Source organism: Oncorhynchus nerka, linkage group LG26 (genome assembly GCF_034236695.1).
Source record: "Oncorhynchus nerka isolate Pitt River linkage group LG26, Oner_Uvic_2.0, whole genome shotgun sequence".
In the NCBI taxonomy this organism is placed as follows: Eukaryota; Metazoa; Chordata; class Actinopteri; order Salmoniformes; family Salmonidae; genus Oncorhynchus; species Oncorhynchus nerka.
Genome location: NC_088421.1, coordinates 12,228,310 through 12,247,403, shown reverse-complemented (window position 1 = coordinate 12,247,403; position 19,094 = coordinate 12,228,310). Strand labels below are relative to the sequence as shown.

General features: G+C 46.9%; 1 protein-coding gene across 3 annotated transcripts in view; it reads right to left on the bottom strand.

The window, feature by feature from the left end:
- LOC115110293 (unconventional myosin-X-like) overlaps positions 1–19,094 on the bottom strand; it is a 59,423-nt gene that overhangs the window by 12,258 nt on the left and 28,071 nt on the right. For all 3 annotated transcript variants that reach the window (XM_065010096.1, XM_065010097.1, XM_029635813.2), the window contains 3 exons: positions 11,200–11,294; positions 6,982–7,164; positions 5,109–5,266 (listed from right to left, as the gene is read on the bottom strand). In XM_065010096.1, coding sequence (XP_064866168.1) covers positions 5,109–5,266; positions 6,982–7,164; positions 11,200–11,294 — 436 coding nt within the window. The remainder of the gene's footprint in view (positions 1–5,108; positions 5,267–6,981; positions 7,165–11,199; positions 11,295–19,094) is intronic.

Genomic DNA, 19,094 nt, shown 5'->3' with positions numbered 1-19,094 from the left:
ACATACACTTAGGTTGGAGTCATTAAAACTTGTTTACATACACTTAGGTTGGAGTCATTAAAACTAGTTTACATACACTTAGGTTGGAATCATTAAAACTAGTTTACATACACTTAGGTTGGAGTCATTAAAACTCGTTTACATACACTTAGGTTGGAGTCATTAAAACTCGTTTACATACACTTAGGTTGGAGTCATTAAAACTCGTTTACATACACTTAGGTTGGAGTCATTAAAACTCGTTTACATACACTTAGGTTGGAGTCATTAAAACTCGTTTACATACACTTAGGTTGGAGTCATTAAAACTTGTTTACATACACTTAGGTTGGAGTCATTAAAACTTGTTTACATACACTTAGGTTGGAGTCATTAAAACTTGTTTACATACACTTAGGTTGGAGTCATTAAAACTTGTTTACATACACTTAGGTTGGAGTCATTAAAACTTGTTTACATACACTTAGGTTGGAGTCATTAAAACTTGTTTACATACACTTAGGTTGGAGTCATTAAAACTCGTTTACATACACTTAGGTTGGAGTCATTAAAACTTGTTTACATACACTTAGGTTGGAGTCATTAAAACTAGTTTACATACACTTAGGTTGGAGTCATTAAAACTTGTTTACATACACTTAGGTTGGAGTCATTAAAACTCGTTTACATACACTTAGGTTGGAGTCATTAAAACTTGTTTACATACACTTAGGTTGGAGTCATTAAAACTAGTTTACATACACTTAGGTTGGAATCATTAAAACTAGTTTACATACACTTAGGTTGGAGTCATTAAAACTCGTTTACATACACTTAGGTTGGAGTCATTAAAACTCGTTTACATACACTTAGGTTGGAGTCATTAAAACTCGTTTACATACACTTAGGTTGGAGTCATTAAAACTCGTTTACATACACTTAGGTTGGAGTCATTAAAACTCGTTTACATACACTTAGGTTGGAGTCATTAAAACTTGTTTACATACACTTAGGTTGGAGTCATTAAAACTTGTTTACATACACTTAGGTTGGAGTCATTAAAACTTGTTTACATACACTTAGGTTGGAGTCATTAAAACTTGTTTACATACACTTAGGTTGGAGTCATTAAAACTTGTTTACATACACTTAGGTTGGAGTCATTAAAACTTGTTTACATACACTTAGGTTGGAGTCATTAAAACTCGTTTACATACACTTAGGTTGGAGTCATTAAAACTTGTTTACATACACTTAGGTTGGAGTCATTAAAACTAGTTTACATACACTTAGGTTGGAGTCATTAAAACTAGTTTACATACACTTAGGTTGGAGTCATTAAAACTAGTTTACATACACTTAGGTTGGAGTCATTAAAACTAGTTTACATACACTTAGGTTGGAGTCATTAAAACTAGTTTACATACACTTCGGTTGGAGTCATTAAAACTAGTTTTTCAACCACTCCACAAATTTCTTGTTAACCAACTATAGTTTTGGCAAGTTGGTTAGGACATCTACTTTGTGCATTACACAAGTCATTTTCCCAACAATTGTTTACAGACAGATTATTTCACTGTATCACAATTCCAGTGGGTCAGAAGTTTACATAAACTAAGTTGACTGTGCCTTTAAACAGCTTGGAAAATTCCAGAAAATGATGTCATGGCTTTAGAAGCTTCTGATAGGCTAATTGACATCATTTGAGGAAATTGGAGGTGTATCTGTGGATGTATTTCAAGGTCTACCCTCAAACTCAGTGCCTCTTTGCTTGACATCATGGGAAAATCAAAAGAAATCAGCAAAGACCTCAGAAAAAAAATTGTAGACCTCCACAAGTCTGGTTCATCGTTGGGAGCAATTTCCAAACGCCTGAAGGTACCACGTTCATCTGTACAAACAATAGTACGCAAGTATGAACACCATGGGACCACGCAGCCGTGGAAGGAGACACGTTCTCCTGCACTTTGATGCAAAAAGTGAAAATCAATTCCAGAACAACTTTTTGGAGAAATGTCCTCTGGTCTGATGAAACAAAAATAGAAGTGTTTGGCCATAATGACCATCGTTATGTTTGGAGGAAAAAGGGGAGGCTTGCAAGCTGAAGAAGACCATCCCAACCGTGAAGCACGGGGGTGGCAGCATCATGTTGTGGGGGTGTTTTGCTGCAGGAGGGACTGGTGCACTTCACAAAATAGATGGCATCATGAGGACAGAAAATTATATGGATATATTGAAGCAACATCTCAAAACATCAGTCAGGAAGTTAAAGCTTGGTCGCAAATGGGTCTTCCAAATGGACAATGACCCCAAGCATACTTCCAAAGTTGTGGCAAAATGGCTTTAGGACAAAAAAGTCAAGGTATTGGAGTGGCCATCACAAAGCCCTGACCTCGATCCCATAGAAAATGTGTGGGCAGAACTGAAAAAGCGTGTGCGAGCAAGGAGGCCTACAAACCTGACTCAATTACAGCAGCTCTGTCAGGAGGAATTTAAAGGCAATGCTAGCAAATACTAATTGAGTGTTTGTAAACTTCTGACCCAATGTGATGAAAGAAATAAAAGCTGAAATACAAATTTCACATCCTTAAAATAAAGTGGTGATCCTAACTGACCTAAGACATTGAATGTTTACTAGGATTAAATGTCAGGAATTGTGAAAAACTGAGTTTAAATGTATTTGGCTAAAGTGTATTTAAACTTCCGACTTCAACTGTACATGTCTGTGGTATCTCGCTACAGATGATTTACAGGAGCTCTAATCCAGAGTGATTTACAGGAGCTCTAATCCAGAGTGATTTACAGGAGCTCTAATCCAGAGTGATTTGCATGAGCTCTAATCCAGAGTGATTTACATGAGCTCTAATCCAGAGTGATTTACAGGAGCTCTAATCCAGAGTGATTTACAAGAGCTCTAATCCAGAGTGATTTACATGAGCTCTAATCCAGAGTGATTTACAGGAGCTCTAATCCAGAGTGATTTACAGGAGCAATTAGGGTTAGTTAAGTGCTTTGCTCAAGGGCACAGACAGATTTTTCAGGGAGTCAGCCGAGGATTCAAACCAGCGACCTTTTGACCAGCGACTGGCCCAACCTCTTAACCGCTAGGCTTCTTGCCGGCCTACGCAGATGACATCCACTACTGCAATCCTTGCCTGCACCTGTTGACCATTAGTAATGTTGCCACTGCTCTCCCTCCTTCCCCCAATACACCCTCCTTTGTGTGGCAAAGTTGACACATTCCTCTGAAATGTTTTGGTCTATCTGAACTGGGACCATGTGGAACACTGGCAGACTGTCTATTGGACAGACACATACAGCCTACATACACAACACATTACCATAGGCGAACATACTGTGCCTGTAGAGTGCTCAACACTGGGAAACACATTGCAGTCTATGTAGAGGTCGCAAGAGGACAACGGGATTCATTTATCATCTACAGGATTCCGACAGAACATCCATCCTCATTATGTCCTAAAAACGGACATGTTCCCTTGTCCTTCTCACTCTCCCACCCCCCCTCGCTACCTCTCCCTGTCCCTCTGTCCCTCTTTCACACGCAACAGAGACTGGAGGTCCAAGGCTGAAATGGTCATCTCTCTTCACCTCCATGTCTGGTGGGACACACATCTACACTCAGAGATAAGCACTTCTCTCACACAAAGAACTCCTCTATTCATTCTCTCCCTCTCCATCTCTCCCTCCCTCTCTCTTCCTCTCCCTCCCTCTCTCCCTCTCCCTCCCTCACTCCCCCTCTCCTGTAGTGTCAGTTCTGTTCAGTAGAGTTCTCCAGCCTTCAGTGGGATTCGGCTAGGCTTTGTGTTAAGTGTGAGAAAGAGTGTTGGAAGGGGTGGAGGAGGATTGGAAAGGGGGAGGAAGAGAAGACAGGGGCAACACTTTAAAAAGCGGGCCCCTCTCTTCCTCTTTCCGTGACCCGGCCTCCCGTTGGCTGAGCAGGGGCCCGGCAGGGCAGATGGAAGGAGACAGATTAAACTCTCTAGACCAGATCACAGACTCTCGTTGGGAGATTGGGGACCCTCGCAGTGAGATTAGGGACCCTAGAGGCCAAATTGGGGAGTGCTTATCTGTGCCTCGTCACCCATCCGTCTGCTGTATGAGATTCCAGCATGCTCTGCTCGCTAGCAACCACATCTCTACAAATCTGGGTGTTCACATGCACCCACACACACACACACACACACACAGGGCTACTTTAAACACCTTCTAACGTGATAAGAGTTCAGGCGGAAGTCAAGTGATCGAAGGCACATTTACAAGAATACACACACAACAACACACAAACTCAGAATAGCAAACAAGCATAGACTTAACACCACTTGGTGAATTCCAAAGTGATGGCAGAGCGTGGTCTGGATTCTTCTCTTAGACTTTGTCTTAGTGATGAATGAAATCATACTTCAAAAATGGAATAACTTGCTGTGCCTCATTCAACTGTTTAAGTGAGGCATGTTTCTGTGGGCACACACACGTACACACCCCAGGACCAGGTCCAAATATGAGGCTTTGCCTTGCACACCCTCTTCATCCACCCTTTTGCCTCTAAAAATGACACGTTCCTTAAAATAGCGCAGAACATTCCGGTGGAACTTTTACGGGGTGCCTCCTCTCCTCTCACAGCTTGGCGGTAATAAGATCATTCCCTGAAAGCAGCAGCAACGACAGTTGGAGGACTTTTACGGGGTGCCTCCTCTCCTCTCACAGCTTGGCGGAATAAGATCATTCCCTGAAAGCAGCAGCAACGACAGTTGGAGGACTTTTACGGGGTGCCTCCTCTCCTCTCACAGCTTGGCGGAATAAGATCATTCCCTGAAAGCAGCAGCAACGACAGTTGGAGGACTTTTACGGGGTGCCTCCTCTCCTCTCACAGCTTGGCGGAATAAGATCATTCCCTGAAAGCAGCAGCAACGACAGTTGGAGGACACTTTGGACTCGCGGCCCAGTCTGGTCACGCGGTTGCCGTGGTGACAGAGCGGAGGTATAATGTCCGTTGTGTTGCTGCAGTCCGTGTTTGGTGACCCTTGTCATTGGCAGCGGTCTAGTCTGGGGCGGGCAGCGAGATGCTGTGAAGCAGTGTGTGTGTGTGTTTGCATATGTGTGTGTCTCACCTCGATGTCTCGGATCAGGAGCTGAGTGGGCGTCTCCACGGGGGCTTTTGTGTCGATGACCTTCTGGACAGCACAGGCCCAGTGCACAGCCTCGTTGAAGTGCTTGGTGTACAGCCTGTAGCAGTGCTTACGCCCATACACTGTGATGCTCCAGTACCCTGAAACACACACACACACAGGCACAGGGAAGTCAGTGTATCGTGTACTGAAAGCATGAGTAAACATGAAAAAAACAGAAACTGAACTTTCAAAGAACAATATAGCTATAGAGAGCAGAATCGAAGGCCTATACTTATATAATAACTGTGGTTTCAGAAAATAAGGAAGCCTGCTCCACTCTCCCTCTCATGTGGTCTGAACATGGGACATTCCATATATCTGGTGTGACTCCTGCTTCCTCACTTCCTCTCTGGGTTTCACGGTCAGCGATCATCCCGGGAGGGTCCCCAAACTTTATTAGCCACTAAGCCCAACCGAAACGACTACAACCAAGTCAGGACAGAGGTGTGTCCTCTCCTGGCACAACACCTGGCCTAACCTCCTGTAAGAACTGAGAAAGTGCAGTGTGGACCCATGGGCCAATCATACCCTGAGTTTGTTACCATGTGATCTCCTGCTAGCTACGTGACTTGGCATACTGATTTTTCTTTGTTTCGATTGGTCAAGTTCAAAAGCCAAGTGAGGCTAAAGTGTGTGTGTGTGACCCCATTCATATCTATCTCACAAGTGAGAGATAGAGAGGTGGAAGGAGATACTGGGCCTAAAAGGGGACTAGTATTGTATTGTATGGTAAGGCGATAAGGAGGAAGCCATTAGGTCCATACCACTCTGCTGGGACAGACTTACTCAGAGGCTGATAGAGGAACACAGACAGAACACACAGCCACCAGTGAGCTGTACTTAGACTAAGGGCAGGACAAAACAGAGTACACACTTCTCTGCAGGAAAGTCCCAGAGCAGATTTAGGGGAATGTTTGGGTTAGTTTTTTTCTTTTCTCCTGGAGGTTTTAAGTGGTTGTCTAAAGTCAGCAGACGAAGGTACAATCCCCTCCATACAGTCACAGAGGGCCTTTGTGTGTGTGTGTGTGTGTGTGTGTGTGTGTGTGTGTGTGTGTGTGTGTGTGTGTGTGTGTGTGTGTGTGTGTGTGTGTGTGTGTATGTGTGTGTGTGTGTGTGTGTGTGTGTGTGTGTGTCGTGGGTGAGTAATAGAAGTGTGTGTGTGGTGTGTGTGTGTGTGTGTGTGTGTGTGTGTGTGTGTGTCGTGGGTGAGTAATAGAAGTGTGTGTGTGTGTGTGTGTGTGTGTGTGTGTGTGTGTGTGTGTGTGTGTGTGGGTGAGTAATAGAAGTGTGTGTGTGGTGTGTGTGTGTGTGTGTGTGTGGTGTGTGTGTGAGTGTGTGTGTGTGTGTGTGTGTGTGTGAGTGTGTGTGTGTGTGTGTGTGTGTGTGTGTGTGTGTGTGTGTCGTGGGTGAGTAATAGAAGTGTGTGTGTGGTGTGTCTTCACACAACAATAGCATTTCACCTGTATTTCCTTTCCGATTCCTGTCATTCGGGGTGTTAAACGGTAAAAGGCCCATTCTGGTGCTGATGACTCAGAAGGTTCCAGACAAACACAAGTTGTGGAGGGAAAAGTGGACTGGGTTTTCCAGACTTCCTCTGGGTGTACTGGGCTCACAGGAACTGAGAGGAGACCGTAAATCCTCACATTATGACCGCTTTGAGATCTTTACCAATATTTGATCATTGAACCGCTTAAGGATAGGGGACCAATATGGAACTCATTATCTGGGGCTTAGTTATCCAAAGAGGGAATTTTGGATATACACGCCAGTGCATGCTCATGTGTCTCTGTGTATGTGCGTGAGTGGCACTCACCCGTCTCCTTGAAGGTCTGTTTGTCTGGCCAGATGACAGAGCAGAGGTTGGTGAGCACCAGTGTTCCCAGTCTGCGGGCTCCTCTCTCTGAGCTGCTGTAGTAGTCTAAGGAGTCCAGGCTCAGTACAAACCAGTAGCACCTCTGCTTGATCCAGCTTCCACACACCTCCCTGAACAGCCAGCCTACACACACACACACGCACACACACACAATGAATGTGTGAGAAAGATCAAAAAGGTAGCCAAAAAAAGATCTGCACATGATAGACTGTGTGTGTATGTGTGTGTTTGCACATGTGTGTGTGTGTGTATGTGTGCATGTGTGTGCGCAACTGTGTGTGTGTGCGTGTGGTGTGTGTGTCTTATTTGGTTGAATTTAAGGGTTAATTGGTTTGGGCTGAACATAATCACTAAGAGGTTGAACCCATCGGACATAAAATATGTCTGTAACATGCAGAACAGGTTAAAAATAACGGCAGCTAATGGTATAGTCAGACATTAAGGCCTGTGTGCCTGCCACCAGGATAATTACAGCTGTAAAAAACACACAAAGAAGAAAGCGGGAGGTTGGAGAACAGTCGCTAGTGGTAGAGATGCAGGAAGAGAACTGGTGGACTGATCTGTCATTAACGCCCAGAGAAGGAGGGAGGGAGAGAGAAAGAAAGGCTGATACATTCTCCTGGCTCCCTTCACCATTCCACCCCTGTCACATAACCATGGCCCTCAGACCTGGGTGGTGTTCAGTAGGCATAGAACGAGACAAAACGGTGTGAAACTGACCTGAATTTGTTCAATAAAAATGGTCATTTTCCATTTCATAACTGTTTGTGTTTGGTCTCTACTGAACAGGATCCTGGTCTGCAGTGTCCAGCTTTACATTAAGGGGATGTACACTACGTCGAACATCTCATTCCAAAATCTTGGGCATTAATACGGAGTTGGTCCCCCCTTTGCTGCTATACCAGCCTCCACTCTTGTGGGAAGGCTTTCCACTAGATGTTGGAGCATTGCTACGGGGACTTGCTTCCATTCAGCCACAAAAGCATTAGTGAGGTCAGGTACTGATGTTGGGCAATTAGGCCTGGCTCGCAGTCGGTGTTCCAATTCATCCCAAAGGTCAGGGCCCTGTACCACTTCGTGGCTGAGCCATTGTTTCTCCTAGACGTTTCTACTTCACAATAACAGCACTTACAGTTGACCGGGGCAGCTTTAGCAGGACAGAAATTTGATTAACTGACTTGTTGGAAAAGTGGCATCCTATGACAGTGCCACGTTGAAAGTCACTGAGCTCTTCAGTGAGGCCATTCTACTGCCAATGTTTGTCTATGGAGATTGCATGGCTGTGTGCTCGATTTCATACACCTGTCAGTAATGGGTGTGGCTGAAATAGCCGAATCCACTAATTTGAAGGGGTGTCCACATACTTTTGTATATATAGTCTACTACCCGTGTCCAGAAGGGAAAGTGGCTGTAGTGTTACCAAACACCAGCCATGCAGCAACCCACAGAGTGTGTCCCAAACGACACACTGTTCCCTGTATAGTACACTACCTTTGACCAGGGGACCATGGGGCTCTGGTCAAAAGTAGTGCACTATATAGAGAATAGGTGGCATTTGGGACACAGAATATGTGTGCAAACTGTTCCTTCTAAATATTTAATCTCACCAAGCTGAGGGTAAATAAACCGGGTTTGGCCAAGCTCTGGCCAGGGGCTGCCCAGAGAGAGAGAGGAAGAGGGAGCAAGGGATGGATAGGGGTGGCGGTGAGAGGGAGGGGTAAAACGAGAGAGAGCAGTCAGAGTTCACAGTGAGGGGTGATGGATAGGCTGGCAGAGGGCCCTGGCTGGTCACCTGGCCCAAAGCTGGAGCAGGGCGCTATGGTGAGGGCGGGGGCAGGTTTATGTGGCTGTGCCATCCGTTGAGTGTGTGTGTGTGTGTGTGTGTGTGTGCGTGCGTGCGTGCGTGCGTGCGTGCGCGTGCGTGTGTGTGCGTGCGTGTGTTTATGGGAACAGCAGTGCCATGTTCATTGGGCTAACTTCTTAGAACAGCTCTGACGACCGAGCCAGCGTCACAGCTTCCTCTGTGGTTAGCAAGCTGCATGCCACCTGTCAGCTCTCCCTCGCTTTCCCTACAGCTCTTTTCTCTTCGCTCAGTCTCTCCCTCTTTCATCTCTCCCCCCGCACCAACTCCCCTTTTTCCTATGGTAAAGTGGTTTTCCCTACATGCAGAGCCCCCATTGCTACCATCCCCCATGTTACAACCCATAGACCCAGAGGGGGGCAGTCGAAGTGGGAGTCTACACACGTCTCATTCTGTTTCCCCTTTCCCAGTGGCAGCCTGGAACACACCATAAACCCACCCAATATAGTCCCCAGGTACTTAACACCACATCAACAGGAGCATAAAAACCAACATGAAATGGATAAATAAAAGACGATGAGGTAAGACAGGACGGGATTGGGTGGGGTGGATGATTGGGTCGGGGGTAGGGGGGTGGAGGGGTGTGGGTGGACTGGTTAGCGGAGAGCTGGGAGGCAGGTCGTCTGTCAGTCACACAGGATGTCCTGCAGCTGCTCTTTTTGAGATAGTGGGATAGAGAGACGGCCTACTTTGGATGGAAAGAGGGAGGAGAGAAAGAAAGAGAGAGAGAGAGTGAGAGAAGTAGAGAAAGAGAAGGAAAGGCAATGAGTGGGAGAGAGAGAAAGGGTGAAACAAGAGTCCCGGTCAGGACCCCCTGCCTACCCTTCCCCTCCCCCCCACGGTCCTCCATCTGGATCCCATCTCCCTGGCCTGCTAATGCGTCCCCTGGGGGCCACGGCTCGCCCTTAATTTGTTTCATTTGTGACCCCAGACCCCTAACGCTGGCCCTGCCCCCTGAAACACAGACTGAGCAAACACTGGAGTCGGTCTCCCTCTGGTTCTGTTCTGTCCTTCTATCTCTGTGTGTACCTTCTGTTTGTTCTGGAGATTTGGAGGAGATTAAAAAGCATCTGATAACAAACAGTCATCCATAAGGGAGCCGAGCTTTAATGAGCTTCAACACTAGGATTATGGGCTGAACAGAATTAGACAGAGATCCAAACAGAAAGGGAAACGATTGCAATTGAGTAGACTGAATCACTTTCCAAATGACTGGAGTACTAAGTGATATGTAGCTAAAAATGAACAAACAGAGGAATGTAATTTATGCTCGTCACTGCATTCTGTCTAGGAGTTTCTCACTCCCTCGCTACGTCAATCTCTCTCTCTCTACCTTTTCCCCTCTGTCTGTCTCTCTCTGTCTAAGGCACAGTTGATGGCCTATTTTAGACAGCGAGGCGACACTTGGCCCCAGTTGCCTGAGGATGTCCCATTGTAAACCACACCAAACCACACCAAACAGCTAGGGACACCCTAGCACCAGGACATGTGATATATCCCTGCACACAACAAGGGCATGAACAGAGCAAGGCCTTCACATGTCCTGGAGCGTCAGTGGTGCTGGAGATGGTGGTGGCTGGTGGGGAAGACGGCCCGACTGAAGAGAAGAAATGCCAAGGCACACAGCCTGCCCAGGGGCCCAGGGGAAGTATCTGTCCTCCGATTGGGAAGAAATGCACCCCCCTAACCCCATCGCCTGCCCCTCTGCCTGGTCTCAGACGTCGGAACAGAGGGAGGAGGGGTGCAGCCAGCCAGTCGGCCAGGGGTGCTGCATGGTAACTGCCGTCCGAATTAGCCGATCAGGCTGCCGCCATCCCAAAGAGGACGTAACTTATCCAAGCGCTGGCATTTTACTGCAACCGTTTCGGTAGCAGGAAAAGCACACATGAATAGCCTGTGAGATCACTCCTCAAAAAGCGTCAGGCACGCAAGGCTCTTAATGCCGCTGATGGTCATCATTACATGATTACTGGGGGCAGGGTGTTGTGTGTGTGTGTGTGTGTGTGTGTGTGTGTGTGTGTGTGTGTGTGTGTGTGTGTATGAGGGCTTAGCTGTGGACAGTGAAGTGTACAGTACAGTAGTACAGTATGGTCTACTTATTCAGCGATAACACCGCAAACATGCACAGAGCTCAAGCTCGGCTAACGCTCTCGGACGAGTGAACGTCATCATCCCACAGACTGTTATTACTGTACATGCAAATCACTGGGACTGGAACACATCAGCTACACAAAGAGAAAGGAGAGAGAGAGAGAATAGAGGGATGGTGTAGAAGTGTGTCGGGCAGGCAGGCTCACCTTTGACCAGCAGCTCGGGGTCTTCTTCCAGGCCCATCTTGCTCTTCTCTATGATCAGACTCTTCATCTCATCAGGAACCTCTGACAGACTGTGTCTGGGTGAGACAGAGAGAGAGGTGGTAAATAGCAGCATCATACACTCCCACAGTAAAGGCACCCCCCCGATACCCTATTGGCTCTGTGTCGAGGGGAGGAGGGTAACCCCACACAACGTCTGCCAGCCCTAAACCTCTCTGACACCCTAAGTGAGAGAGGAGAGGGGGACAAGTTGAAGTGCTGTGCATATCGTTCCCTCCACCCCTCCTCCACAGCTGCATGCATACCACGCCGCCGTAGACAGCTCGTCTCTCTTTAATTGGTTTGGCTGGCGGGCACAGCGGAGTGGAGGGAAGCGGAGGACTGAAAATAAAACGTGACAGAGCGACGCCGGACTGACTCAAAGCCAGCCAGCCAGGCAGTCCCAGGCCAGAGAGAGAGAGGACTGACTCAAAGCCAGCCAGCCAGGCAGTCCCAGGTCAGAGAGAGAGAGAGGACTGACTCAAAGCCAGCCAGGCAGTCCCAGGCAAGAGAGAGAGAGAGGACTGACTCAAAGCCAGCCAGCCAGGCAGTCCCAGGGCAGAGAGAGAGAGGACTGACTCAAAGCCAGCCAGCCAGGCAGTCCCAGGCCAGAGAGAGAGAGAGGACTGACTCAAAGACAGCCAGCCAGGCAGTCCCAGGCCAGAGAGAGAGAGAGGACTGACTCAAAGCCAGCCAGCCAGGCAGTCCCAGGCCAGAGAGAGAGAGGACTGACTCAAAGCCAGCCAGCCAGGCAGTCCCAGGCCAGAGAGAGAGAGGACTGACTCAAAGCCAGCCAGCCAGGCAGTCCCAGGCCAGAGAGAGAGAGAGTTCAAAGGGTTACACTGTTGTCAGCTAATCGAAAACCCATAACAAACATCAAAAACATCTGGGAATTATGGGGAAACTGTTGTGAAATGCTCTCTCTCCTCTCTCTCTCTTTCTCAAGGGCCACTGTCAAAGAAGCCTTGTAAAAAGAAAAGCCACCACATGCAGTCATGGTGGTGGCGAGGACCTTGGACTGCAAAGTGACATTCGTTTCAGACATTTGGCCAGGCAATGTTTTGGATGACTGAGAGCTCAGCTTGTTATCTCTGGTCAAGGCCCATTTCCAGCCCATTCAATTGTTTATAAGGTTTATCTATGCTCATTTATTTATCTAATTTCGAGTTTATTTTCTCTATTTCCTGCGTCAAACTAGCGTGTGAGGTATGAAGGGACAAACCCTCCTTCCTTCCCCTGAAAACACCAGGCAGGAAATGAGTTTTGGCAGGCGGCCCTCCATCCCTCCACCATGTACAGTCTCAGATAGCGTTTCTCTGGGCTGTGATTATTGATCAGATGATTGTGGAAGGTTATTCCTTATGGAAGTCAGACCTAATCAATAAGTCTGAACATACCCTATCCTGCTCAACTTAGCTTACAGGACTGTGCTGACTGTTCATCTACAATACATGACACCTGTTCAAAGTATCTCACTATCCCAACATCCACTAGTTGACCCTTGTGTCAATACGTTTGCCTGTTTCAGACTGTAGATGGAAAATATGTGTGTGTATCAGTCTCTGATTTAGGCTGAATTTAGACACACAGGGAAAAACTACAGGAAATCACATTGGCCCTCACAAGAGTGTATGACTGATTCGGCCGGGGAAACTTCAGAGAGACACCAGAGGGCGAGAAAAAGAGGGTCAGAGCCCTGTCCTACTACAGCCAGTCTACCCCTGCAGCAAAGCCCAACAGCGGCAGCAGCATTCAAACAGTAACGTCATCTGGGACCTTTCCAGTGTATCGTCGCATGTCCCTCTTCTCTTAAATACGTAAAAATACATCCAGAAATCTGAGGACGGCTCTTTTGGAGTCCGCGAATAACCCCTTGCTGCAGAAACAGATGCAGACAGACCTATATGCAGTCATTTAAATGGAGAACTCAATGCACTGATGGGGATTTGGATCTATAGAAAACTGCAACGCAGTCAGCTAGGGGATAGCGTGTTGGTATGTGGAGGACTTGATGTCAAAGCCGAGGATCATTTTGTGATGTTGTCTGAGCGGGGGCACACGTACAAACTCTGGAGAGCACCAGTATAAACCAGCCCTGGATTGGTACCTCTATAGTTTGGGCCTGGCTCAAGGGTACAAAAGCAATGTTAGCTATGTTCCTCGCAGAACTTAAACCAGAAATCTTCTAGCCGTGAAATGGGTCCAGTTCCTACCTAAAGCTATCGGCTACTTTATGTACAGAATTGCACCAGGGTTTTCCCATTTTACTTTTCACAGCCATTTGAGAAATTTCCCAGACACATATGCATTGGGTGTGTAAACCCACTAGGGGCGTCCACCCACGGTGCTCAAAAAGTCACCACATTTAGATTATGGTAATTCCTCTTAACAAAACATGTAACTCCTGTAATGAAGTAGCCAATAAAATGTCATTTTCAAACATTTGCGTGGCAACAGTCTTTCATAGGCAGCTTGCGTGGCAACAGTCTTTCATAGGCAGCTTGCGTGGCAACAGTCTTTCATAGGCAGCTTGCGTGGCAACAGTCTTTCATAGGCAGCGAGCGTGGCAACAGTCTTTCATAGGCAGCTTGCGTGGCAACAGTCTTTCATAGACAGCTTGCGTGGCAACAGTCTTTCATAGGCAGCTTGCGTGGCAACAATCTTTCATAGGCAGCTTGTGTGGCAACAGTCTTTCATAGGCAGCTTGCGTGGCAAAAGTCTTTCATAGGCAGCGAGCGTGGCAACAGTCTTTCATAGGCAGCTTGCGTGGCAACAATCTTTCATAGGCAGCTTGCGTGGCAACAGTCTTTCATAGGCAGCTTGCGTGGCAACAGTCTTTCATAGGCAGCTTGCGTGGCAACAGTCTTTCATAGGCAGCTTGCGTGGCAACAGTCTTTCATAGGCAGCTTGCGTGGCAAAAGTCTTTCATAGGCAGCTTGCGTGGCAACAGTCTTTCATAGGCAGCTTGCGTGGCAACAGTCTTTCATAGGCAGCGAGCGTGACAAAAGTCTTTCATAGGCAGCGAGCGTGGCAACAGTCTTTCATAGGCAGCTTGCGTGGCAACAGTCTTTCATAGGCAGCGAGCGTGGCAACAGTCTTTCATAGGCAGCGAGCGTGGCAACAGTCTTTCATAGGCAGCGAGCGTGGCAACAGTCTTTCATAGGCAGCTTGCGTGGCAACAGTCTTTCATAGGCAGCTTGCGTGGCAACAGTCTTCCATAGGCAGCGAGCGTGGCAACAGTCTTTCATAGGCAGCTTGCGTGGCAACAGTCTTTCATAGGCAGCGAGCGTGGCAACAGTCTTTCACAGGCAGCTTGCGTGGCAAAAGTCTTTCATAGGCAGCTTGCGTGGCAACAGTCTTTCATAGGCAGCTTGCGTGGCAACAGTCTTTCATAGGCAGCAAGCGTGGCAACAGTCTTCCATAGGCAGCGAGCGTGGCAACAGTCTTTCATAGGCAGCTTGCGTGGCAACAGTCTTTCATAGGCAGCGAGCGTGGCAACAGTCTTCCATAGGCAGCGAGCGTGGCAACAGTCTTTCATAGGCAGCGAGCGTGGCAACAGTCTTTCATAGGCAGCTTGCGTGGCAACAGTCTTTCATAGGCAGCGAGCGTGGCAACAGTCTTTCATAGGCAGCGAGCGTGGCAACAGTCTTTCATAGGCAGCTTGCGTGGCAACAGTCTTTCATAGGCAGCGAGCATGGCAACAGTCTTTCATAGGCAGCTTGCGTGGCAACAGTTTTCCATAGGCAGCGAGCGTGGCAACAGTCTTTCATAGGCAGCTTGCGTGGCAACAGTCTTTCATAGGCAGCTTGCGTGGCAACAGTCTTTCATAGGCAGCGAGCGTGGCAACAGTCTTTCATAGGCAGCGAGCGTGGCAACAGTCTTTCATAGGCAGCGAGCGTGGCAACAGTCTTTCATAGGCAGCGAGCGTGGCAACAGTCTTTCATAGGCAGCTTGCGTGGCAACAGTCTTTCATAGGCAGCTTGCGTGGCAACAGTCTTTCATAGGCAGCGAGCGTGGCAACAGTCTTTCATAGGCAGCTTGCGTGGCAACAGTCTTCCATAGGCAGCGAGCGTGGCAACAGTCTTTCATAGGCAGCTTGCGTGGCAATAGTCTTTCATAGGCATCTTGCGTGGCAACAGTCTTTCATAGGCAGCGAGCGTGGCAACAGTCTTTCACAGGCAGCTTGCGTGGCAAAAGTCTTTCATAGGCAGCTTGCGTGGCAACAGTCTTTCATAGGCAGCTTGCGTGGCAACAGTCTTTCATAGGCAGCGAGCGTGGCAACAGTCTTTCATAGGCAGCTTGCGTGGCAACAGTCTTTCATAGGCAGCTTGCGTGGCAAAAGTCTTTCATAGGCAGCGAGCGTGGCAACAGTCTTTCATAGGCAGCTTGCGTGGCAACAGTCTTTCATAGGCAGCTTGCGTGGCAACAGTCTTTCATAGGCAGCGAGCGTGGCAACAGTCTTTCATAGGCAGCTTGCGTGGCAACAGTCTTTCATAGGCAGCTTGCGTGGCAACAGTCTTTCATAGGCAGCTTGCGTGGCAACATTCTTTCATAGGCAGCTTGCGTGGCAACAGTCTTTCATAGGCAGCGAGCGTGGCAACAGTCTTTCACAGGCAGCGAGCGTGGCAACAGTCTTTCATAGGCAGCGAGCGTGGCAACAGTCTTTCATAGGCAGCTTGCGTGGCAACAGTCTTTCATAGGCAGCTTGCGTGGCAACAGTCTTTCATAGGCAGCTTGCGTGGCAACAGTCTTTCATAGGCAGCGAGCGTGGCAACAGTCTTTCATAGGCAGCGAGCGTGGAAACAGTCTTTCATAGGCAGCGAGCGTGGCAACAGTCTTTCATAGGCAGCTTGCGTGGCAACAGTCTTTCATAGGCAGCTTGCGTGGCAACTGTCTTTCATAGGCAGCTTGCGTGGCAACAGTCTTTCATAGGCAGCGAGCGTGGCAACAGTCTTTCATAGGCAGCTTGCGTGGCAACAGTCTTCCATAGGCAGCGAGCGTGGCAACAGTCTTTCATAGGCAGCGAGCGTGGCAACAGTCTTTCACAGGCAGCTTGCGTGGCAAAAGTCTTTCATAGGCAGCTTGCGTCTGCTAAATGACTTAAATGTAAATGTAAATGTTGCGTGGCAACAGTCTTTCATAGGCAGCTTGCGTGGCAACAGTCTTTCATAGGCAGCTTGCGTGGCAACAGTCTTTCATAGGCAGCTTGCGTGGCAAAGTCTTTCATAGGCAGCTTGCGTGGCAAAAGTCTTTCATAGGCAGCTTGCGTGGCAACAGTCTTTCATAGGCAGCGAGCGTGGCAACAGTCTTTCATAGGCAGCTTGCGTGGCAAAAGGCCTAGCTGATCAGTGAAAAGCATCTAAAAAATACCTTATGTGTGAACCTAATGTGTAGTGAGTTTTACTTAAAATGTTGAGACAAGAAGAAGGGGAGGGGTGTGTGGCGAAGATAGCCTATAGGCCGTCTCTCTCCAAAATGCATGCTCTCAACTCTCCAGAATCTTGCGCATTTATTATTTCTTGTGAACTGTATGCCCTAAGATTGTTTATTGTTATCAATTCCCCATTACATACAGTTGAAGTCGGAAGCTTTAACTTCCTGACTGATGTCTTGAGATGTTGCTTCTATATATCCACATCATTTCCCTTCCTCATGATGCCATCTATTTTGTGAATGCACCAGCCCCTCCTGCAGCAAAGCACCCCCAAAACATGATGCTGCCACCCCCGTGCTTCACCGTTGGGATGGTGTTCTTCGGCTTGCAAGCCTCCTCCTTTTTCTCCAAACATAACGATGGTCATTATGGCCAAACAGTAATATTTTTGTTTCATCAGACCAGAGGACATTTCTCCAAAAAGTACCATCTCCATGTGCAGCTGCAAACCGAAGTCTGGCTTTTTTTATGGCGGTTTTGGAGCAGTGGCTTCTTCCTTACTGAGCGGCCTTTCAGCTTATGTCGATATAGGACTCGTTTTACCGTGGATATAGATACTTTTGTATCTGTTTCCTCCAGCATCACAAGGTCCTTTGCTGTTGTTCTGGGATTGATTTGCACTTTTCGCACCAAAATACGTTCATCTCTAGGAGACAGAACGCATCTCCTTCCTGAGCAGTATGACGGCTGCATGATCCCATGGTGTTCATACTTGCGTACTATTGTTTGTACAGATGAACGTGGTACCTTTAGACGTTTGGAAATTGCTCCCAAGGATGAACCAGACTTGTGGAGGTCTACAATTTGTTTTCTGAGGTCTTGACTGATTTCTTTTGATTTTCCATGATGTCAATCAAAGAGGCACTGAGTTTGAAGGTATGGCCTTGGAATACATCCACAGGTACACCTCCAATTGACTCAAATGATGTAAATTATTAATCAGAAGCTTCTAAAGCCATGACATCATTTGTATTACTAATTATGCCTACAATAATTTACCGTTCTCATTCTCGGTGTGTAAATGTTGTTGAGAAACAAGTTTGGGTTTTATTTCATAACCATAATTTATGAGTTGTCCCCCTTTTCATGATCTTTTGTTTGGAGTGCTCCATGTGAGCGATGTGCACGGTTCTTGTTAATGTTGAGGGAGCTAGCATGTCTGAGCAAGCATAGAATTAGCCTACCTGGCCTGCTGCGTGCAAGTGCCCATTTGGGGATGTCGGATTTCTGCTTGTCATAGTCATCGCCTTCACCACTAATAAGCTCATCTTCTCAGTAATCTTTTCTTCACCTCACACAGTAAGTCAACGAAGTCTGTTGTTTAAACATCCATTGCAAATGAGAGCCTAATAGTTCCTCACAAAAATCTCCCCCTCGATAATCACCAAGCCTCGGTGTGAAAGAGCAAAATATAATAATCTGATGATCCCATATATCCAGTGGAAACGTCATAAAATGCTTGTCCTTTCCCTTGCGCAAAAACAGCTGTCTGTCCCGAGCTCACTGGTGCCTAAACTCTTGAGTGCTGAATAGGCTAGTTGATTCAATGTTGCACGTTAGGGCCGATCCAGTTGATTGATTTGATACAATGTTGCACTTCACAAGCAACAGCTCAAGTCAAGACAAATAGAAAGGAAGGCAGACAGGCTGAGAAGAGAAGTTAACGTTATTGAAAGAACCAGAATTTTCATCAGTATATTTTCTACTGTTTTTATGTATTTTTACTTTGTTGACAATGTAAGTTATAGGTCAACAGCTGCATTGGCCAGTTCCATGCGCTCATTTAGGCTATTTAGCCGCCAATGATCACTGTGTCATATGGCAGAGGCTGGTCCTCTCGCATTAGTTGAATTTTACATTTTTATAATTATCCACGTGGCAACAATTTTGAGAACCGCAAACATTATTATTGAAATGAAACTGTTCCATCAAGATGCACATATGAAAATCAGAACTGACCAACAGATTGGGAGAAATTGTAGGATAAATTGTAGGCTTATGCTTCCTCAAACTTTAAACCTATAAAGTCTTTATGAAATAATTGCCTCCACCTTTCTACGGTCAGATTTTCAAGCAAGGTAAGACATGCCTCATAATATGAAGTAAAACACTCAGGTTTCAAACAATGAAATATCTTTTCAAAATGCATACTACCTCCAGCTCACATTGTAAAGTGGTGGGTAGCCTTCCTACCGTTGTTTTTTCACCAGGTTAATTTGGCCAAATGTATATTTATCTGCTTAAATTTGTTTTATTACAGCCAAAAGCCGTCAATTACCGGCTAATGGAAACCCAGGTGTGCACATGACAACCCTGAGGAGTAATATTGTGTGGGATGATAACCCTAACCACTAACCAGATGTAGAAAATGACACATTTCAGAACTAGCATGAGGCAGGATTCA